Source organism: Terrapene carolina, unplaced genomic scaffold (assembly GCF_002925995.2).
Source record: "Terrapene carolina triunguis isolate 2854851 unplaced genomic scaffold, T_m_triunguis-2.0 Scaffold231, whole genome shotgun sequence".
Lineage (NCBI taxonomy): Eukaryota > Metazoa > Chordata > Testudines > Emydidae > Terrapene > Terrapene triunguis.
This window is the reverse complement of record NW_020664582.1, coordinates 18,291,726-18,313,526: the sequence shown is the minus strand read 5'-3', so window position 1 is coordinate 18,313,526 and position 21,801 is coordinate 18,291,726. Positions and strand designations below refer to the sequence as shown.

The following is a 21,801-nucleotide window of genomic DNA, read 5'->3' as shown; positions in this document are numbered from 1 at the left end:
GAGGCGGCCAGCGCCTTCTTCACCTCCAGGTACTCCTGCAGCGTGATGGGCCCGTCCGACAGCTCCGAGGAGTCCATGCTCTGCGGGGAGAGCCACTGAGCACGGGGCCCAGGGCCCAGCCACCCCCGGCACGCGCCAGCCCGGCCCCAGCCACCCCCGGCCCACGCCGGCCCGGCCCCAGCCACCTCCGGGGTGGGGGGCAGGGGGAGCCCAGGGCTGGGCTAGCGGGGGGCTGGGGGGAAGTGTGACGTTGCACTCCATATGATTCTATGAAAATATGCTAATGAGTGTGAATATAATGTAACTGGAATATGCTTATTGGAACATCTCTGAGGGTGAGATTTCATCTGTATTCTGTTTCCTACTGTATTAGGCGTAGACTTGCGTGTTTTTGTTTTATTTTGCTTGGTAATTCACTTTATTCTGTCTGTTATTACTTGGAACCTACTTTAAATCCTACTTTTTATACTTAATAATTAATCCAGAGGAAATAATTCACACCTGGGGGAGCAAACAGCTGTGCATCTCTCTCTCTCAGTGTTATAGAGGGCGAATAATTTATGAGTTGACCCTATATAAGCTTTATACAGAGTAAAGCGGATTTATTTGGGGTTTGAACCCCATTGGGAGCTGGGTATCTGGGTGTTGGAGACAGGAGCTCTTCTTAAGCTGCTTTCAGTTAAGTCTGCAACTTCTGGGGGCCGTGGTTCAGACCTGGGTGTGGGTTTGCAGCAGGCTGGCGTGTCTGGCTCAACAAGGCAGGGTACTGAAGTCCCGAGCTGGCAGGGAAAATGGGCTTGGGGTAGTCTCAGCACTTCAGGTGCAGTCCCAAGGGGGTCTCTGTGACCCAACCCGGCACAGGGAGCCCAGGGCTGGGCTAGCAGGGGGCTGCGGGCGGGTGGTAGGGGTGCCCAGGGGGGCAGCGCGGGGGCTCACCCGGGCGCGGTTGTTGCGGGCGGCGCTCCGCAGAGGCTCCTGGTCCGTGTCCTCGTCGGAGGCGACGCTGTCGTAGTCGTGCTGGTCGTCCGGGTCGCTCTGGCTCCGCACCGGGTAGTCGATGGTGTCTGGGGGAAAACGGGAGTCCCAGTGCCTCAGCACCCACAATGCACTGGGGCAGAGAGCCACAGCTAGCCAATGCCAGCCCACTGCTGGGGCACCACGGTCATGCCGCCCCGCAGCCGGGCTGCCATGGTGAGGAGAAAGCCTCTGCCCAGCCCCCCTCTCCCCCCCGGCAGCCGGGACGCCACCATCCTCCCTGGCCTCCCCCTCCCCAGGGAGTTCTCTCCCCCCCCACTCACCTGTGGGGCTCCCCAGGCTCTTGCCCTGCTGCCGTCGCTTGGCCTCGCTGAGGATGTCGATGATGAGGGTGGCGAACTCCCTGGCGTTGAACCGGGCGAGCTTCTGCCGCCCCTGGAGGAGGGAGAGGGGGTGAGATGGGCTGCAGCACCCCTGGGGCCCCGCTCTCTGCTGCCCGGCACCGAGCACCACACGCGAGGCTGGTCCGGCTGTTCCCGGGGCAGGACAGCGAGCACACGTCCACTGCCCGAGGGGGCTGCACGTCGGGAGTGAGGGGCACCGCAGAGCTGTGAAGGGGGGAGCCCAGGGCTGGGAGAGGGGCTGTGGGTCGGGAGTGAGGGGCACTGCAGAGTTGGGATCATGCAAAGGGGATCCCCTGAGGCCCCGGCCCAACGCCTGGACCCCCAGCCCCAGGGGCACGGGGGAGGTGCCAGGCCCTGGGGGTCGGGGCTGGTGTGCCCGTTATCCCTGTCAGGTGTTGCTGGCGGGGGGCGGGGCGTACCTGGTTTCGCGTGGCCGAGTACTCGGGGTTGACGGGCAGGAAGGGCACAGCGCTGCGCTCCGTCACCAGTGTGCTGTGATTCTGCGTCGTGAGCCAGACTGCAGGGAGCAGACGGGCAGCGGTTACCGGGCACCTCGATGCCCCTGCCCCCCCCCCCCCCCACGCACCCGGAACAGGCCCCAGCCCCGCGGGAGCAGCACTGGGGGGAAACTGAGACCCAGAGAAGGCCTGGACCAGCCCAGGCAGTGAGCCAGGGACAGAGCAGGGTTTGAACCCAGGAGTCCTGGCGACCTCACTATCTCTCCCGGCACCCCCAGTGCCCCGAGAGGGCCCCCCGCCCAGCCCCAGAGCTGGCACATCCAGCAGCCAGGCTGCTGACACACCCCCTGGGGTAGGCTCAGGGGCCCCCCCACCCCCTCCTGCCAGCCAGGAGCCCCCAGCACAGGGAAGGGGAAGCCCCACTGCTGAGCCAGGCAAGTGCAAGACCCCGGTGCCAGGGGCCCCTCGCCCAGAGCTGGGCTGGGACTCGCCCCAGGGCCCCAGAGAACAGGCTGCTGGCTCAGCCCCGGCCAGCGGGCAGGGCCCAGGGAGAGCAGCACGCGCCCAGGCCAGCGGGAGCCAGCAGGGCAGAGGGAGGAGCCGGCCCGCTCCAGTCTGACACGAGCCATGCAGCGATGTGGCAGCACCAGCTGGAGAATGCCAAGCCCAGAGCATGGCCCCCGGGCAGCGCGGCCAGGTGGGGAGCTCACTGCACCCCTCTCCCAGGCACCAGCGCCCGTCCCCCCCAGGTGCCTATGGGGCTGCCAGGCTGGGTTATGGGGGATTTCACTCGTGTCCCAGACGCCCCTGACAGCGCCCGGAGTGATCCCGTCGCCCCCCCCCCCGCTGGCACCAGGGAGTCTGCCTCGCTCCGAGGGAGCTGGGCCCCTCTGTGGCCACCCCCCATCCACCCTGCTCTGGGGACTGGGCCTGGACAGCGGGGGTGGGGGGGCGAGGCCCAGCCCCCTGGCAGCCGGCCTGACGCCCTGGGCAGCGAGCAGCAGCCAGGGCTGTCCCGCCAAGCGGGTGCCAGCAGCCTCCGCTCGGGCAATCGCCTGCAGGGAACCCGGGGCAAAGCAGCCCACAGGGCCAGGCTGGAGCCCCAGCCGCAAGCCCGAGCCCAGAGGGGAGCCCCCGCCGCCCCCCACTCCTCACCCCCCAGACACCCGCCCACCCCTGCGGCTGCTCCCAGCCCCCTGCCAGTCCCAGGGCCCTGCAGCTGGGGTGCAGCCAGTCGCTCCCCGCGTGGGAACCCCCAGACCCACCTCGAGCGTTGCCCGATGGCTGCCCGGCCCCCGCGGCCCTGCCCAGCCCCGCTGGAGCCCACGGCCTGTGGAAGGAAGGAGCCCCCCCGCCCAGCCCAGCCAGCAGGCAGCGGCTGCCAAGGAATGAGGAGGGCGGGCCCAGCTCCCGGCTGAGGGAGCCAGCTGCTCGCAGTGTCTGAGCCACATCCTGGCCAGGCCCCAGCAGCGCCGCCTCCCCCGCGCCCGGGAAGGGCTGGCCCCAGGGCGGCGCAGCAGCGGCCCTGGCTGGCTCATGGGCACCCTGCGCCAGGCGCTGGCACCGTGGCCTGCCCCATCCACTGGAGAGTTCCCGGGCCCGACTCCTGCCACAGCAACCCGGCCAGTTCTAGAGCCCCCCGGCCAGGAGCAGCGCTGGGCTACCCCACACAAGCCAGGGGGTGCTGGGGGCCGCACGGGGCAGGGATCCCTGGGGTCACTTGGCCCTGAGGGAGGCATTTCGTACCAGCCAAGCCCTCTCCGGTCCCTGGCGCCGGGCCCAGCACCTCTGGCCCAGCAGTGCACGCCGTGCCGGAGAGGGGCAGATGGTCTCTGGGGCCCGCTGGCACCACCTGCGCAGGCCGCTCGGGCGGGGCCCCTGCACCACGACCCCCAAGCTCAGGGCAGCTGAGCTACATCACAGCTGGAGCCCCCCCAAAGCGCCCCCAGCTGAGCGACCCCAGCAGCCCAGAACCTGGGCCCAGGCCGGCCGGGGCAGCACCAGCCGGGCTATGCCCTGGGCACTGGGATCCCGCTACCCGGACACCGAGGGATCCCCGCCTAGGCCTGGCAGAGCCGAGGAACCTGCCAGCCAGCCATGGTGTGCCGCGGGAGCGTGTTCCGCTGAACTGAACCTGGAGTCCATTCCCGGCTCTGCTACGGGGGCACCTGGGGATAGACCCATCCTGATGGGCACCGCAACTCCCCTCTGCTCTGCAAAGCATGGAGCCCAGCGAGCAAGAGCGCTGGGGGGGCAGCTTTCTCCACACACACACACCCAGAGCCGCACGCCCCCTGCGCCACCCAGCCAGGCAGGGCACACCAAGGCCCTGCCCATGGGACGGGAGTGACAGGGCTGGGGCTCACAGCCAGACCCAAGCCGGGCTGGGCGTGGGGGGATGAGGGGTCTGGGCACTCCCTGCCGCTGGCATCCATAGGGAGCACCCCAGCACCCATAGGAGCAGCCCCACACATAGCGCCTCAGGGGCCAGGCTGCAGACTGTGGGGCTCCCAGCTAGGCCCAGAGCCTGGGCCAAACCCATCCCTTGCTCCCCAAAGCCCCATCCCCCCACAGCGCAGCGGCAGCATCGGCCCACCCCCAGCCCCCGGCCTGGCATCACCCACACCCCCACGCACCGGCGTCGTTCGCCCTCTGCCCCTCGCGCTGGCATCGCTCGCCCTGGCATCGCCCACACCGGCGTCCCCCCTGCCCTGGCATCGCCCCACCCCCGGCCCGGCATTGCCTGCCCCCCACGCACCGGCGTCGTTCTCCCTGCGGTCCACCTCGTCGTACACGTCCATGGCCAGCTCCTCGAAGAGGCGGTTGCTGAGCTGGAAGCAGAGATGAGCGGGTCACGGGGGGCGGGGCAGGACGGGAGGGGATGGAGTCGGAGCAGCCCCTCGGCCTGGTCCTGCCCACGCCAAGCTCCAGCTCCCTCGGCACCAGGGACCCATGGGGGTGGGGGGGTTCCCAGGGTTTGGGATCAGCCCCGTCCCAGGGCAGCTGGTCTGCGAGGGGCAGCTGCTGCAGGCCAGGGTCCCCCCCAGCGGGGCCCAGCCCCCAGCCCCACTTACCGCCTGCAACTTCTTCTTCGCCACTTTCGCCAGCTCAGACAGGTCCAGGCTGCACAAGCCGGGGGCGCGCGGGAGACAAAGCAAGAGGGGTCACTGCTGGCCCACACCGCCCGCCAGCCACCCCCCGGGGCACCCACAAGCCCTCGGGCAATGGGGCGAGCCGCATGGCCACAGACGGCATTCGGCTCACCTCGACACGACATACCCACCAGACACCGCGGCGATGAACGGCTAGACCTGGGGCACCGGCAGGGCGATGTGGGTCAGGAAAGGAATGGCAGGGGACTGCAGGTCGGGAGTGAGGGGCACCAGCAGGGCTGTGGGTGGGGGGTCCCAGGGCTGGGCTAACAGGGCTGCAGGTCGGGAGTGAGGGGCACCGGCAGGGCTGTGGGTGGGTGGGGGGTCCCAGGGCTGGGCTAACAGGGGGCTGCAGGTCAGGAGTGAGGGGCACCGGCAGGGCTGTGGGTGGCTGGGGAGGCCACACCATGCCCCCTACTCCCCACCTCTATCAACCCCTTCCTGCCACTACACAGACTCAACCAGCTGGCAGCACGTTAAGGCCAACAGCCAGCGAGAGGGGCAGCCTAGCGGGTCCCAGCGGCGCGTCACACCCGGACGCTACAGACCAGAGCGGAGGGAACAATACCTCTGCGCCGTGCCCTTTGGGCGCGCCCTGTACTCCGGAGAAGGCAGCGGAGGGAGAACAGGATAAAGGAGGGCGTTAAACGCAGGAGTGGCATGCCACGCCCACAGCCATGCCCACAACAGCCATGGCCACGCCCACAGCCACGCACAATGGCCACGCCCACAACAGCCGTAGACACACTAGCAGCCACGCCCACAACAGCCATGCCTGCCCTGTCCCACAGCCCCCATGCAGTGCTCTCACAGGCCGACACATGGGGATCCAGCCACCACGCTGCCCCGTGGGCAGCGCCCACGCCAGGGACCACTCAAGAGACACATCCAGGGGAGCGGAGTGGCAGGCTTGGCACTGGCCACGGGAACCAGAAAAGCACCCCCTGCAGGCGAGTCCAGCGCCTGCCCCAGCTGCAGCCCCACCAGGAGGCCCTGGGCCCTCTGCCTCCCTGCGAGGAGGCTCCAAACTCCAATCCACGGGGCAGCCGTACCGTCTCTGCCACAGCCCTGCACCAGCCCGCCCCTGATGGGGGGTGAGGGGTCCGATGCTGCTAGGTCGCTCCGGGGCAGGGGAGGCTGGCACTGCCCCTTGGCAGGACCCCAGTGGGGCCAAGTGTCCCCTCTCCAGGGCAGGGCAGAGCACTCGGGGCAGGGGGCCAGGTCCCAGACCATCGACCCAGCCCAGAATGCACGGAAGATGCGGGCTAGTGGGGAAGGGGAGACCCACGCTGCTGCCCCCTCCCCACCCCCTGCGCGGCTCAGTGGGAGCAAGGTGCAATTCCGGCAGTGTCCACAGGGTGGCAGCATTTCCTCCCTCACACTGGGGGGCTCCCAGTGGCAGAGCGGGGTGGGGGGGCGCTCACCTGTCTGCCATCTGTGGGATGATGTAGTGCCCGTTCTTGTGGTCTGTGCAAAACAACGGCATCGACTGTTAGCCGGGCGCTGCCCGGAGCCCCCACACCTGGCACGAGGGCGGGGGAGTGGTAACGGGGAGCTGCCATGGGTGCGGCCATGAGCCCCACAACTGCGCCCCACAGGGCCCTGGAGGCTGCTGGGCCGCGTCACCCTGAGGGCATCACCGTCCCCCTTTGCAGCCGCTGCTCTGGGGCACGCCCAGCAGGGCATCAACCAGTGCTGCAGGCAGAGCCCCCCAGCTCCAGCGAGAGCCCCCCACGGGCCCCATTCCAGCCCCACACGCAGCACCCGCCTGCCCCTCTGCTTGCTGTCCCCCATCGACCCCAGGTCCCCGCCCACATTCCTCCCTAGGGCGCAGCCCCTCCCCCCGCCCACATCCCTCCCTGGGGCGCGGCCCCTCCCCCCCGACCACATCCCTCCATGGGGCGCTGCTCCCTCCCCGGGGTTCCCCCGGGCCCCGCACTCACCCGGCTTGCGGCCGCACAGGTAGAAGGCCAGCCGGTCCGTCAGCTCGTACTGACACTCCACCAGCCGGTCCGCGAGCTCGTGTTGGGTCGCCTGCCTGCAGGGGGAGGGCAGAGGTCAGACCAGGAGCAGGGCAGCCAAGCGCCCGCAGGTCGCCCGCTGGGGGGCACTGGCACGGCTGCTTTGCACTTGGCCGGCAGAGGCTCCAGGCCCCAGCAACCCACTCGGATGCCTCTGTGCTGCCCGTGGGCCACTGTAGTCACTGGACAGGGTCCGTGCGAGGCCTCTCCAGGGCAGCCAGCCGGGGTCCTGCTGCCGGGCAGCCCCTGACACTCACCGGGCGTAGTCGATGGGGGTCCTGCCGTTCACATCGGGCGCCCCAGGGTCGGCACCGTACACCACCAGCAGCTCAGCCTGCAGGATCTGTCCAGCCTTGGCAGCAACATGGAGTGGGGTGGTGCCCTTCTCCTAGGGCAGGGCAAGGCAGTCAGACAAGGGCAACTGGCACGTAGCACCAAACCACTAGAAAGGCACCAGGGCCGGGCTAGCGGGGTCTGTGGGTCGGGAGTGAGGGGCACCGGGGCCGGGGTCTACGGGTCGGGAGGGGGGGCACCGGGGCCAGGCTAGTGGGGCTGCGGGTCGGGAGTGAGCTGTCCCATTGCCAGTGAAAATGGAAACCACGGGGTGCCTGGCTCTGAGGTCCCCCTCACTGGCCGCTCTAGGGAACCTCCCCCAGCCCCCACATGGTCACTGGTCTCTGCCCCTCCCGGAGCAGTCCTGGCGCTGGGCACTAGGGGGCAGTGCGGCGCCACACTAGGGGCTGGCCTGCCCTGGGGCTGGTGTTGGGGCTGCGAGGAGGCGCCCCCTGCTGCAGTAGTGAACCGGGAACCCCGGCACCATGCCAGGCTGCTGCCCCCTGGTGCCCGGGTCTGCCCCAGCCACCTAGTGCCAGCACAGGAACGGAGACGTGGCATCACCACAACCTCCCCACCCTCCCCAGCCAGACCTCTGCTGCCCTCCTGAGCCAACAGGGCCCAGAGCCCGCACCCCTTCCCCTCCCCGCTGCAGGGCAGAGGCCCCCGGCCAAGCCTCACCGGGTGGAAGAAGCTGGGCTGGGCGCCCAGCGAGAGCAGGCGCAGGCAGGTCTCCAGGTTCCCCGTCCGCACGCTGGAGTGCAGTTGCTAGAGGAGACACAGCAAAGCGTCAGCTGCCCGGCCCAGCAGAACCTGCCTCCTGGGGACCTGCCGCTGCCCCCAGGCACGGCGCCCACCACCCGCCTGGCCCCAGGGAGGAGCCTGTGACATTGCACTCTATATGATTTATGAAAATATGCTAATGAGTGTGAAGATAACGTAACTGGAATATGCTTCATGCAACAGGTTTCTTGTAAGGTATCATTACAAAGCTTATAATCTACTGAGTGTGATCATCCGATTTGTATGTATGTATCATTCTTGTATCTGAAAGTAGAAATACGAAGGATAACTCTGAGGGCTTATTGTAATTATGCAAAGTGTGGGCCATTAATGGCGGTTTGGAATCTTGATGGCTCCCATTGACCAGGACAATTGAGGGTGGATGGCTCTGTTTATTTGCAAGCCTTCCTGAGAGTCAGGCTGGGAAGAATGAAGGCATGAAGTCTCACAGGACATGTGATCATGTCACATGAACTGGAATCCATCTTTAACCTGGTGATTTTCCATTGAGCAGGGGGTGGGAACCCAGAGAGGGACAAAGGATTCCTGCCTTGTGCAAAAGAACAAAGGGGGCTGCAGTCATGAGAAATCCCCTAGCTACCACCTCAGCTGGAACAAGGACTGTACCTGGGGAAAGGATTGGGCCCAGACTAGGAAGGCGTCCAGTCTGTGATAGAAGCTTATTGAAACATCTCTGAGGGTGAGATTTTATCTGTATTCAGGTTCTTACTGTACTAGGCTTAGACTTGCGGGTTTTATTTTATTTTGTTTGGTAATTCACTTGGTTCTGTCTGTTATTACTTGGAACCACTTAAATCCTACTTTATTTAATAAAATCACTTTTTACTTATTAATTAACCCAGAGTATGTATTAATACCGGGGGGGGGGGCAAACACCGGTGCATCTCTCTCTATCAGTGTTATAGAGGGCAAACAATTTATGAGTTTACCCTGTATACATTTTATACAGGGTAAAGCGGATTGATTTGGGGTTTGAACCCCATTGGGAGCTGGGTATCTGGGTGTTGGAGACAGGAGCACTTCTTAAGCTGCTTTCAGTTAAGCCTGCAGCTTTCGGGGAAGGTGGTTCAGACCTGGGTCTGGGTTTGCAGCAGGCTGGCGTGTCTGGCTCAAACCGGGCAGGACACTGAAGTCCCGAGCTGCCAGGGAAAACGGGCTCAGGGTTGGCCCCAGCACATCAGGTGGCAGCTCCCAAGGGGGGGTTCTGGGACCCAACCCGGCACAGGGCCCTTGGGCTGGCTTGGGCCAGCAGCACCAGCCGTGCGAGGGGCTGGGCTAGGGGAGGGTCTCAGGGCCTGGAACTGCACCTGCCTGGCTGGGAGAGGCAGGGCCGGGCCGGGCAGCGCACGGCACTGGGGATCCAGGCCGCTGACAGGCTGCCCCAGCCCAGGGCCCAGCAGGGGTTGGGGTCTGTTCACAGCAGCAGCTGCCCTGGGACGGTCTCACTGGGGGCAGCCCCAGGCGCCCTGATAACGCTGCATGACTCGAACCTGGGCCCACCGGTGCCAGTCCCACCCCAGCGCCCGCGGGAGGGCACAGAGGACCCCCTGCCCCCAACAGTGCCCAGCGTGGCAGGCTAGAGAGGGGTGGACATGCTCCCAGCACAGCCGGGCGTTCCCCTCTGGGATCCAGCCCTGGGGCTCAGCACCCCCAGGGCCCCTACCTTGCTGAGGTCCTTGGCGGTGACGCCATCGTCGTCACGGCAGGGCAGCTTGTGCACGAAGGCCAGCATCTGGTACTTGGCGCGGATGAACTCGGACTTGGTGGGGCTGGGGACAGAGGGGACAGGGTGAGACTGTGCCGGGCTAGCCCCTCCCCCACCCCCGTGACACTTACTGCACTTTGTCCTGAGGATTGGCCTTGCGCCGCCCGCTCTGCACCTGCGCCGGGTCCAGCAGCGAGTGCTCCCAGATGGAGTTGGCACCATTGCTGGCCAGAGTGTGCACCATCTGGGGAGAGACGCGCCATGCACCTCACTGACCCACAGAACTGGGCAGCCAAACCTCAGCTCTGCCACTGGAGACCCGGGGCCGGGCTGGCGGGGGGCTGCGGGTCGGGAGTGAGGGGCACCAGCAGAGCTGGGTGGGGAAGAGGGAAAGGTCACTAACTTTATCAGCACTACAAATCCACACAATACAAATAATATGAACAATCCCCCAGCAGCGTGAAGGGGGGAGGGGACGGCACAGGCCGGGCGGGGGTCAGGCCAGGAAGCCGTGGGCACAAACCCGCTGGCAAGGCAGGGCCGGCAATCCAGGAGGGGACCAGTCGCGGCTGATGTAACATGGAAGAATCCCACCACCTGCCGCTCCTGGAGACGCTGCATCAGGCTGTGCGCCCACGGGCGGTGCCGGGGGAGGGGGAGCCGCACAGAGACCCCTGCTGACCCCCAGCGCCCCTCCCCCCCCGGCGCTGCCCCCACCCACCTGCAGCAGCGGGGAGGGCCAGGGGCTGTGGCGCAGGTGCTTGACGATGGAGATGTGCCGGCCCAGGCTGCGGTGGACGCTGCAGCATTCGTCGCAGATCAGCACGCCGCGGTTAATGGAGGCCCAGCCGGGGTCTGCGGGGGCAGGAGATGGGTTAGACGCCCCTCCGCAGGCCTGGCACTCGCCGGTACCACAGCACCCACCGGGAACATCTGCCAAGGGCTCGGCGGCTGGGCCAGGCCAGGGCACAGCCTGGCAGGAGGGGACCTTCCTCATGAGCGCTTGGGCCCTCGCCCCGAAGGTGGAGACCCGGGGCGGACACCGGGCACATGGCAGCTGGGAACTCGGACACAGAGGCCTGAGCACCCCAGACAAGCTGGTTAGTAAGGAATGAATGCCCCAGCTCTTGGGGGGAGTGGGTTAGAGTAGAGGGCTGGGAGCCAGGACTCCTGGGTTCTATCCCGGCTCTGGGGGGGAGTGGAGTCTGGTGGTTAGAGCGGAGGGGCTGGGAGCCAGGACTCCTGGGTTCTATCCAGGCTCTCACACTGACTCGCTGTGTGACGGGGGACAAGTCCCATCTCAGTGTGAGGTTTAATTAGGCTTTGTGAAGCACCCAGGGACAGGCAGAAGGTACTGCCCCCTCGGCTGGCACCAGGCACAGCGGGCACCAGGATGGGTGGCCAGCAGCCAGAGAGGGCCACGCAGCCCTGAGCCCCGACCCCGAGGGCAGCTGCTTGGGGCGTTTCGCTCTGGGGTGGGCACAAGTGCAGCGAATGGGCAGGGGGGCGCCCAGGGGGCTGCAGCGGACAGACCGTGGAGGAAGCTGGAGCATATGCCAGCGGGGCAGCACCGATGCCTCTCCCCCAGGTGCAGAGCCCGGACAGTCCTGGGCACCGTCTCCCCCCGCGCTGCTCTGCTCTTCACCTCCAGGGGCACCTACCCCTCCCGCCCTGCTGTCTGGGGGTGTCAGTAACCTGCTCCCCCCATCGGCTGCCATGGGGACGGTTGCTAAGGTTTCCCTAGCTACAGCTAAGGGGCTCAGCCAGTAGCTAGGGAAACCCTAAGGTTTCCCCTAGCAACCTGGCACCAGGCCTGGGGCAGCCTGGGAGCAGGGACTGTTCGCCCTGCCCAGGGCCCGCGCACATGCTGGGGCCAAGTGGAGCCGGGGGGCAGGGCAGGCACACCCCAGGCAGGGAGCAGCGTGGCTCTGCAGGGGCGTCAGGACCGGGGAGAGTGGCCCTGGTTTGCCTTCTGCAGTCCCAGGGGATGAGCCCTGCGCACCCACCAGCAGGCACTGCGCCCGCTCCCCGGACCGGAGGGGAAGCGCCCCCCAGCGCAGGTGCCCATCCATGGCCAAGCCAAGCAGAAGGCACCAGCCCCAGGGCAGCGCTCCGCTGGCTCAGACAGGCCTTGGGTTTTCCACCGTTAGAGACGGGAGCCTCCCTGGAAGGCCGACCCTGCAGGGGCCCCATGGCTTGGGCAGCGTGCGGTGGAGGGCAGAGAGCAGCCCCCGCACCCCATGGCCAGGCTCCCCGAGCTGCATGGCCACCAGCTATCCACGGGGGCGCAGAGGGGCCGATTGCGCGCTCAGTGACCCCCCGCAGCCCCCCAGCCCCAGCTCATTAGCCACGCAGGAGCAGCCCAGCCCAGCGCCTCCAGGGCACAGCTAGCACCGCCTGGGACAGGCCCCCCCATGCCCACCACGGCCCACCCCCTCAAACCAGACTCTTGGCTACTGGCGCCTACTCACAGGCCAGGGCTTAGAGCACCCAGTGCCGCCCGGCCGCTCCCATCCAGCCCCTGCCCAGGTTAAACCCCCAGGAGCTATGTGCTCTCGGCCCCCCAGAGCTGCCTACCCCCCCCCAGGGGGCTCAGGGCACAGACACGGCTCGCTGCAAGGGACTGCTGGGAGCCCTGCCCTGTTCTCAGGGCCTGCGCTCTCCAGGGACCCCCCATCAGTGCACACAGTACCCCCACCGGAGACGAGTGAGGTCCCAGTCGGGCCTGCACCCCCAATCCCAGAGCAGCTCTGCCAGCTCAGAGCCCAGCCGGCTTCACGCCCTCCCCCACCCGGCAGCCTCCCACGCACAGAGCTATTCCCGGCTCCTCGCCCACATGTCGCTCCCTCAGGGCCGCACCAGGTGCCGGGGGGCCCCAGACAGCATCAGCGAGGGGTGTGGGGAGCCCCGGGTGCGGGACGCAGCGGCAGGGGGGAGCTCTCAGCAGCTGGAGAAAGGGGATGGCTCCCAGCCCTGTGCTCAGACCCTGGTACCAGCCGCTTGTGGGCAAAGAAACCCGCCTTGCCCCTGCCCGGGATACATGGGGAGGAATGGGCCAGCAGCCCAGCCCCTGCCCTCTCCTAGGCACGTCTATCCCCGGTCCCCTGGGATCGGCTCCACCCCACAGAGCTCTGCCAGGGCGTGCCAACAGCCAGCAGCAGTAGTGTTCCCGTGTGCCTGGCGCAGGCGGCACCAGGCTCTCAGCTGTGCCCGACCCCCCCCCCCCGCAGGCCAGCCCTGAGGCCCAGGCTCGAAGCGCCTTGGCTGGACAGCCAGGGTAACCAGTGCCTGGGAGCCAAACGGGTCGGCCTCATGCCCAGCGGGCGGGGACCCAGCATGGCCACTGAGCAGGCAGCCTGCCCCATGGTGCTGTGCCACTGCCCCCTTCCCAGGGGAACAGCCCCACTGCCCCACCCCTGAGCCTTCCTGTGCCCCTCTCCCCTCACAGCCCCCATGGTAACACCAGCCCCTCCCCCAGCCCAGCCGGAATGGAGCCCTTTGTCCTGGCGACGGCACTCGCCGAGAACAAAAGGCCGCTTGAGATGCCGAGCACTGCGGCTCAGAGCCGGTGCCCGGCCCCCGCTCGGGGGGCACCCGGCCCAGCTCTCTCACACGCGGCAGAGCCGGGCATCAGCTCTGGCAGGCCTGCCCCGGGGCAGGGCAGGGCGCGAGTAGGCCAGAGCCTGGATCCCAGCATGCAGCTGCTCCCCCAGGGCCCCGGAGAGCCGTGTGAGGGGAGCAGCCAACCGCTTGTCACGGGCTCGGCCTCACCCGACCCATGGCGCTGGGCACTGCCCCACTTCGCCAGGCCTAGGGTGAGGGGCAGGGAATCCACCCTCCCAGCCCCACGGACGGGCCCTCTTCTACCACTAAGGGGCACGCAAAGGCTCTGCCGGTGCCCCTCAGTCCCGACCCGCAGCCCCTGCTAGCCCTGCCCTGGGCTCCCCACACCCCACCCCCAGCTCTGCCGGTGCCCCTCAGTCCCGACCCGCAGCCCCTGCGTTTTCTTTTGTGTTTACACAGAGCCTGGCTCCATGGGGGGCCCTGGCCCACGGCTGGGGCTTGCAGGCACTGTGGTGACACTCTAGTACCCCAGCCTTGGCCCCCCCATACCCAGCTTTGCTGCCGCCCAGGGGAGGAGACGTTTACGCTGCCCCCCCAGGCAGTTCTGTGCTGGCGGCCGCATGCCAGGCCGGCCCCGCTGTGCCCGGCACGGCCCCTGGCAGCCTCCCGGCTCGCTGAGCTGCAGCAGCGCCCGCCCCTCCCCCTGCGAGCCTTGATTCCTGCAGCGTGCGTCAGCGCCCAGTGCCCCCCCAGCCCGCTGCAGCCCCACGGCCAGTGGGGAGCAGAGCAGGTTCCCGGGGCAGCCCCCTGAGCTTCCTGGGAAGGGGGATGGCAGCCAAGGGGAGTCCCTGGCTAGGGCGGCGCCTGGGGGCTGCACCCATAGGGGCTTCCCTAGGGCACGGGGCAGGTCCCACAGGGACTGTGGGGGTGGGGTGGCCACCTCCCTCGGAGCCAGGCCGGGGGTCGCAACGGCTGCGGAAAGGTCACTGGGAGAACGAGAGCTTTGTGCTGGAGCTGGAGCAGGAGCCAGCCCCCACCAGCCACGGCTCCCCCCGCCCCCCGGGTGTGCCCTGCTCAGCGCCAGGGCCTCCCCTCCCACCGCTGTCCTGTGCTGGAACCTCCCCACAGCTCTGGCCCCGCCCCACAGCCCCTCTATCCCAGCCCTGCCCTTGCCCCCCAGCCCTGCCCCCACAGTTCTGGCAGTGCCCCACAATCCCCACCCAGGCTCCCCTCCCACACACATCCAGCTGCTCCAGTCTGCAGGACAGCACCGGTGGGGCCCAGTCTGGCCCCCGACCCAGGCTTGCTGGGAGCTGGAGAGACACGTTATGCAAATGCTGCTTGCAAAGTTCAAACCACCCATTTGCAAAGCAAAGGGGACGGGGTCTGAGCTCAGCTCTGCCAGGCTTGGGGGACAGAGCGAGAGGAGGGCAAGGTTTCCCGCAGCCCCAGCACACGCAGCCAGCCAGGGACAGCTGGAGGCAGGATGCTGCCCTCTGCTCAGCTGCCTTAGGCTGGGGGGAGGGGGTAGCACCCAGGGCTCCCCCACGGCCGGAGAAGTGCAGGGGACGGTGCCCTGACTGGAGCTCTGCTCAGCGGGCGGGTGGCTCCGGCCCCCAGCCCGGCCTGCATGTGCCCCGCGCTGCTGCACAGGAGACAGTCACAAGCCAAGGGCACCGTGTCCTCGCAAGAGCCAGAGCAAGGGGGGGTGGGGCTGCCTTCCCATGGCCCCCCCAAGTCCCGAGTGCAGCCCTTGGGGTCCCGGCAGAGCTCTCCGGAGCAGCGCACGGACCCCAGCACGTCCGGACAGCCAGGGGCTGCCCCACTGCAACACGGGGGCCCAGGGGAAAGACCCCAGCCCAGCTCCCACACTGCCATCACACCCCGCCCAGCCCCACGACCCACACTGACCACCCCCCCGGTCCCGTCGGCACCGTGCCCTGCAGAAGGCAGCCCCGCGTGCCATGCCCCACCCAGCCACCCTGCCCGCACTGACCTCCCCCCGTCCCGTCGGCACCGTGCCCTGCAGAAGGCAGCCCCGCGCGCCACGCCCCGACCCAGCCCCACGGCCCAGAACCACAGTGCACCTGCAACTAGCACGTGCTGGGCACGGGGGAAGCTGCAGCCCCAGCTCAGAGCCCCCGGCTGGGCTCGAATCCCAGCGAGTTGGGCCAGTCAGATACAAGCCACAGGCCCACGCACCGCCGGGCGGGCCCACCAGCCACTGGGGAAGCCGCTTGTTCAGGCACTGGGCCAGAGCCCCCGTGCTCTGCCCCACAGGGCCCGGCCAGGAGCCAGCGCTGGCACCCGGCCCCAGCCCCAGCAGAGAGGGGGGTTGGGAAGGGGCTGGCAGGGGTGGCCGTGACAGGCCTGACTAGCCCAGGACAAAGCCTTTGCAGCAGCCACAGCCCAGGCGGATCCCAGAGTCCGGCCGGTGCTGGGCTGAGGGAAGCGGGTTTGGTCTGGTCACTAGACGGGGGTGAATTCATCACAAAAGAACCTGAGGGGGGAGCAGTGCCGGCTCCAGCCCCCTCCGCTGCCCAAGCCGATGCCAACAGAGGTGGCTCTGCAGTGCACCCAGGCCCCTGGCTTGTGGCAGCGCCCACAGCAGGCTGGCACCTCCCAAATGCTTGGGGGAGGCGGGAGCCCACGAGCCAGACTTCCCCTGGGCACAGACTGAGCCCCCCAATCCCCTTTCCCTGTGCACCAGCCAGCACGCGCCCCCGCCAGCAGGGCACTCCGGGCAAGCTGGTCGCAGGGAAAGGGGATCCTGCAGGCTGCTGCTTCCCCCTGCAGACCCCATGACACAGTAACGCGGCTGACACCGCCCGGACGTGGGAGAACGCGGCCAGGGCCGGCTTTAGGACCTGCGGGGCCCGATTTGAATACCCGGCGGCGGTCCGTGTCTTCGGCGGCACTTTGGCGGCGGGGGGCCCGCTCCAGGTCTTCCGCAGCACTGAAGGACCCCCGCCACCGAAGTGCCGCCGAAGACCCGGAGCGGGCCCCCCGCCGCCGGGTGAGTAAAGAAAATTAAAAAAATTAAAAGGCGCCTAAGGCGCAGGGCCCGATTCTGGGGAATAGGGGGAAACGGCCTAAAGCCGGCCCTGAATACGGCAGAGCCCTGACAGGCATGGTCAGGAGCCCTTCGGCCTGAGACGGGGGGATGGGCCTGGGGATCGGCTGCGCCGGGTGCCAGGCAAAGCCCAGGGATGGCGCATGGGATGTTCCTGCCTCGTCAGTCCCACCCCTTAGCACAGGAGACCCCTCCCCCCCCCGGCCAGGTGCTCTGCCAGGCTGGGAACCCCTGTGCTGGGCCGTGTCCGGTCTCTGCCCCCAGGGACCCGCCTGCCCTGCTGCCATGGGGGTGCAGTGCTCATGAGTGCGGGGGCCACAGGGGCCCACCCAAGCCAGCAGCTTGGGGTCCCAGCGATCAGCCCCCGACATGCCCATGGCTGGGGAGGCTCAGACCGAACCAGGCCAGGAGGTAGCCATGGCTCAGGCTGCGCGGTCTGGCCAACGCGGGAGATGGCCACGTGGCCGGCTCACCAGTGGGAGAGGGGGCAGCCCCCACAGCCAGCCTCACACCGGCTCAGCGGGGAGGGGCGGCCCCCAGAGGCAGCCAGGCCCAGGCCCCGCCAGCCTCACAGCCCTGCAAAGACGCTGTGGGGCAGGCACTGATCACTCAGGGAACCTCCTTGCCAAGCCACGCTGGATAACGAGCCACCCAGCCCCATTCTGTAGGACCTACACAAATACCTGGACAGCCCCTCTGCCCAAGCAGCACCGGCAGGGAAGGAAACAAGCAGGATGCCATGGTAGAGACACCCCCGCTTTGGGCTGTGATGGGGGAAGGGGGATCTGGTCTGGGGTGGGGCGGATTAGTCCGCAGCCTCCCAGAGGGTCAGACCCACAGGGACGGGGCAGTTTACACAGGCCAGCTGCTGCCCCCTGCCCTTTGGGACCCCCCCCAAGACCCTGCAGCGGGGCCCAGGGGCCAGAACAGGGGCATAGTGGGTACTGCAGGGCAACGCAGGACTCCTGGGTTCCACTCGCAGCTCTGCCTGGGCTGCCACCTGTGGAATGGGGATGGGGGCCTGGCCTGCCGGGGTCAGGGGGTGACAGGACACCCAGCCCACCATGGGGCCTAGGGCTGAATGCCGGGGGGGGCATTAGCCCAGCCTCCCAGCAGCACCTCCCCCCAGCCTGGCGCCGGGTCCCAGGCCCGAGTTCCCCTGTTGTCCCTGCAGAGGAAGCCTGGCTGCTGCGGATGGAGCAGGCCCTCCCCATGCTTCCTTCCTGGCTGCACTGGAGAGGAGCTTGGCCCAGGGACTGGCCCCGGCTGCGCTTTGCTGACTTGCCACGCCAGGAGCACCCAGGCGGCATCCCCCCAGCGCTGCCCCCAGCCTCTGCCCTGCTCCCCGGGGCGGGGGGCGGAGCTGCTGGGCGAGCGGCAGGTGTACTACTTTACAGGGGGGGTCCCAGAGCTACCTGGAAGGGGCACAGAGGCCCCCGTCAGTGTCAGGCAATGGCCCAAGGACGCAGGCTGCTCCTGGCGGGCTGCGGAGGGGTATGGGGGATGAGCCCTCTGCCCACGGCAGTGTCCCCACACAGAGCGCTGGGCCCCCCTTATTTCCAGCACTGAAACAGCCCCCCAGGCTGTGCCCAGGCAGGGTGCTGGGGAGCTCACTACCTGTGCAGGGGCGAGCAGCCAGGCTCCCCTCTGGCTCTGGGTGCCACCTACAGCCAGGGCTGGCGCATGGGCACCTCCCGGCTGGCGATAAAGCAGGGGTACGGGGGAGCGGAGCAGGTGGGGGGAGCCGGCTCCGAGCATCCCACCCCGTGGCTGGTTTCCTCTGTGCCCCACGCATGGGCTTCTCTCTCCCACGGCGGGGGACGGGGAGGAAGCGATAGCCCAGCCGAACGCCCCTGCACAGCCAGCGTCACGCCCCTCCCCCATGTCCTGAAGGACAAGCGTGGGCACCTCGCAGGCACGCAGATGGCACAGGCACAAACGGCCTTGGCAGCGAGACTGGCTGCATCTATGTCTCTGTGCTCGCGGGCGTCGCCGGGAACAGAACGCGCGGACGTGGGGGGAGTGAGGCCAGGAGCCCCCCGCCTGCCCGGCCAATCCCACACCTCGGCTGGGAGCTCCGCTCGGTGCCGGCAGCCCCTCTCCCTGAAGGGCACCGCCCAGGCCACACTGCAGGGCAGCAGGGACCCCAGGTGCCAGCGTGCAGCTCCCTCTGGCTGCAGGGCAGACGTTGCTAGTCCCATGGTGCCCGGCACCACCCTGAGCAGCTGGAAACATGGCCTGGCCGTGGCTGGAGCTCCCCTGCCCCCGCCTGCTCACGGTGCTAACCAGCGCCAGGACAGCCAGGCAGGCCCTGGGCACCACCTCCTCCTGCCCCGCATGTCCACGGCAGCGCGTAGCCAGAGCAGGAGGAGCTCCCAGCAGGGGGTCTCTTCCCAGCTCACCACTCCTGGCAGCGGGCACCTGCTCAGGAGCCCCCAGAGCCCCCCCTCGCGCACACCCCAGGCCCGTCCTAGCCAAGCACATGCTGCGAGTAGCACAGAGGAGACGGACCAGGGCTCCTGCACAGTCACCAGCAATGGGGGCAGCTCATGCTCAGGAGTGAGGACGAGCCGGGGGTTCAAGTCCTGCTCCACCCCGGAGCTGCCGTGCGCGTTCCCAGCTGTACGACGGGGCAGGAGCCCTGCCTGCTGGAGGGGCCAGGAGAGATCACACGGGGCTGTGTAAGTACCAGAGCCAGCAAGGGCCGCAGTATCCCACTGAACTGCATAGGCCAGAGGGCACCCCAGGGTTGCCTCTGTTGGTGCTTACGGGGCTTTTTCGAGTGCCTCCCCAGGAGGGGAGCCCAGAACGGAGGGGGCAACAGACATGCTGTACGCTAAGTGGGCTGGGAACGCACATGCCACTGCGCCCGTGTGCCAGGCACTCACCCAGCTCCTGCCCACCCCGAGGCCAGGCTCACAGCTGCCGCACACGCCCGCCTCCTGCCCGGGAAGCGCCCGGCCCCCCCGTCTGCAGGAAGTGGCCCCGCCGGATTTTATAACTCGTTCCCTCACGTGGATACGGATTGAAGGAACTGGTTCCCAGTTCCACAGTGAGGAACCCCTGCCACACTCCGCCTCGGGGCACGACTCCAGGGCTCTGCACCTCCGCCCCTTCCGCCAGGTACCATGCTAACGGGAGATCTCCCTTCCCGGCCACGCCAGGCCTGGGCTCGCTAGCTGGTGCTTTCGCAGGGGCTAGGACCCCCAAGGCCCCATCGCCATAGGGGGCGACGCTCCTGGCCATGCCCGACTGGCACGGCAGACGCTTTGGCCTGTGGCCTGCACCGCCATGGCTTGGAGCATTGCAGGAGGGGAGGTACCACTAGCAGCTCAGACCTGGTCTCTCCTAATGCGCCGCGCTCCAGCCCAACGCCTGGCACTGCGATGGACGGACAGACGGATGGACGGCAGCTCTAGCAGGCCCCGCTCATCGGCATGCAGCACGGGGCCTTCGGACACCACAGTCCCTCCGATGCCAGTGCAATGACCTCACTGCTGTTCGACACGCGCCTTCTCCCGGGCCAGGGCCAGTGCCAGGAGCCAGTGTCGGCCTGATTCTGCCCCGCCACGTCCCCTGAACCAAACCCACGCCAGGGGACGGGCCGGCTCCCAAACAGGGCTCGGGGGCAGTCTGGGAAACACGAGCAGCGTGTCCGAGTCCTGCCCCAGGGAGTCCTGCCGATGGCACACGGGCAGCAGAGCCATGGCATCCCGGGGTGGGGGTGGGGCTGCCAGTGGGCAGGTGCGATGGGGCCCCCACCCTGGCCACCCCCTGCGGCTCGGTGCCCGGGAGCGAGTGCCCAGGACAGGCACCACTGGCAGGGGCGCTCGGCGGGAGCCCCCTCCCCAGAGACCCCAGACAAGGGGGGCTCCAGGATCCCTGCAAGGACCCCCCCTTTGCCCCCCCGAGCGGTCTGCACCAGTGGAGAGCGGGTTGCGGGGGGGTCGGACATCCTCTGTCCCTAGCGCACAACGGGGGCGCCCCCCCCCACTGCCCAGCCGGAGCGAGGGGCCCCAGCGGGGCCTGCCCCCGGCACTGCCCAGCCCCCCCGCCGCAGCCTGTGCGCGCAGGCCGGGCCCGCAGCCCTCACCTGGGGCGCCGCAGTCCGCGCACACCTCCGTCCGCGGCCCCTTCCGGGACATCCTCAGCGGCGAGGCGGGCGCGGCCTTCTGGGCCAGCGCGGGGCCGGGCCGGGGTCTCTGCGGGGCTCCCGCCGCTCCCAGCGGCTCGCACGGCTCAGCTCCTGCAGGAAGCGGCGCAAGCCCGGCCCCTGCGCGGGGAGGGCTCGGCGCAGGCTCCCCCCCCGGCCCGGCTGCCGGAGGAAATGGAGCGAGCGCACGGGGGCGCAGCGCCGCGCAGCTACAGCGCAGGGGCGGCGGGCACCGGCCTCCGCGCACAGGCAGCCCCCGGCCGGGCAGCAGGGTCTGTTCCCAGCTTTGGGGGGCAGCGTGGCTAGGAGCCAGGGCTCTTCTAGCCTTCGCTCTGCCACTGCCTGGCCCCCTGGCTGAGTCACACCCCGCCTACTCCGTGCCTCAGTTTCCCCATCCAGCCTGCCCCTGGCTCCTTGGCTGCCTCCCTGCAGCAGCGGGCGCTGTCCAGGGTTCTCTCCTCTGGGCCTGTCCACGTCCCTTGTTCCACCTTGGAGCCCCACCCCCACTCCTCTCTGACCATGTATTTGTTGTCCCCACTTTAGCTGGTTCCTGGATCCGTGCCCCCTCCCCCCCCCGGAGGAGGCGGGTCCTTTGCTCAGGTTGGCCCCACCCACTATTCCCCATTCACCCCCCATGCGTGGGGAAAATCCTCATCACCATTTGCCACCTTCTCCTGCTCCCCTCGCCCCTCTGCCATGCTACCCACAGATCCCCCCACCCAGCACCGGCTGCAAGCGTGCCAGCGGGGACTTGTGCACAGCGCCCCTACCCCGTTCCACCCACCAGGCCCAGGGGCGGCTCCAGGCACCAGCGCAGCAAGCACGCGGGGGGTGGCCTGCCAGTCGCTGTGAGGGCGGCAGGCAGGGGCGGCTTTCGGCGGCACGCCTGCGGGAGGTCCGCCGGTCCCGCGGCTTCGGCGGCAATCCGGCGGCGGGGACACCAATGGCGCGGCACCGGCAGACCGCCCGCAGGCGCGCTGCCAAAAGCCACCCCTGCCTGCCATGCTTGGGGCAGCAAAAAACATAGAGCTGCCCCTGACCAGGCCCAGCCCCTCCAACACCCAGATCAGGCACTTTCTGGGGCAGGATGTCACAGCAGCTAGCACAACAGGGCCTGACCTGGCGTAACGCCAACAGACCCCGGGCGTCGGTGGGTGGG

General features: G+C 68.2%; 1 protein-coding gene across 1 annotated transcript in view; it reads right to left on the bottom strand.

Moving 5' to 3' along the window:
• The window catches only part of GIT1 (GIT ArfGAP 1), a 28,968-nt gene extending 8,028 nt beyond the window's left edge, over positions 1-20,940 (bottom strand). The window contains exons 1-14 of the mRNA XM_029912536.1: positions 20,583-20,940; positions 10,574-10,707; positions 9,984-10,096; positions 9,811-9,916; positions 8,025-8,111; positions 7,268-7,398; positions 6,933-7,027; positions 6,414-6,456; positions 4,912-4,960; positions 4,596-4,668; positions 1,799-1,896; positions 1,299-1,410; positions 937-1,064; positions 6-80 (exon numbers count right to left, since the gene is read on the bottom strand). Coding sequence (XP_029768396.1) covers positions 6-80; positions 937-1,064; positions 1,299-1,410; positions 1,799-1,896; positions 4,596-4,668; positions 4,912-4,960; positions 6,414-6,456; positions 6,933-7,027; positions 7,268-7,398; positions 8,025-8,111; positions 9,811-9,916; positions 9,984-10,096; positions 10,574-10,707; positions 20,583-20,634 — 1,296 coding nt within the window. The 5' untranslated portion in view covers positions 20,635-20,940. The remainder of the gene's footprint in view (positions 1-5; positions 81-936; positions 1,065-1,298; positions 1,411-1,798; positions 1,897-4,595; positions 4,669-4,911; positions 4,961-6,413; positions 6,457-6,932; positions 7,028-7,267; positions 7,399-8,024; positions 8,112-9,810; positions 9,917-9,983; positions 10,097-10,573; positions 10,708-20,582) is intronic.
• Between the last annotated feature and the right edge of the window lie 861 nt (positions 20,941-21,801).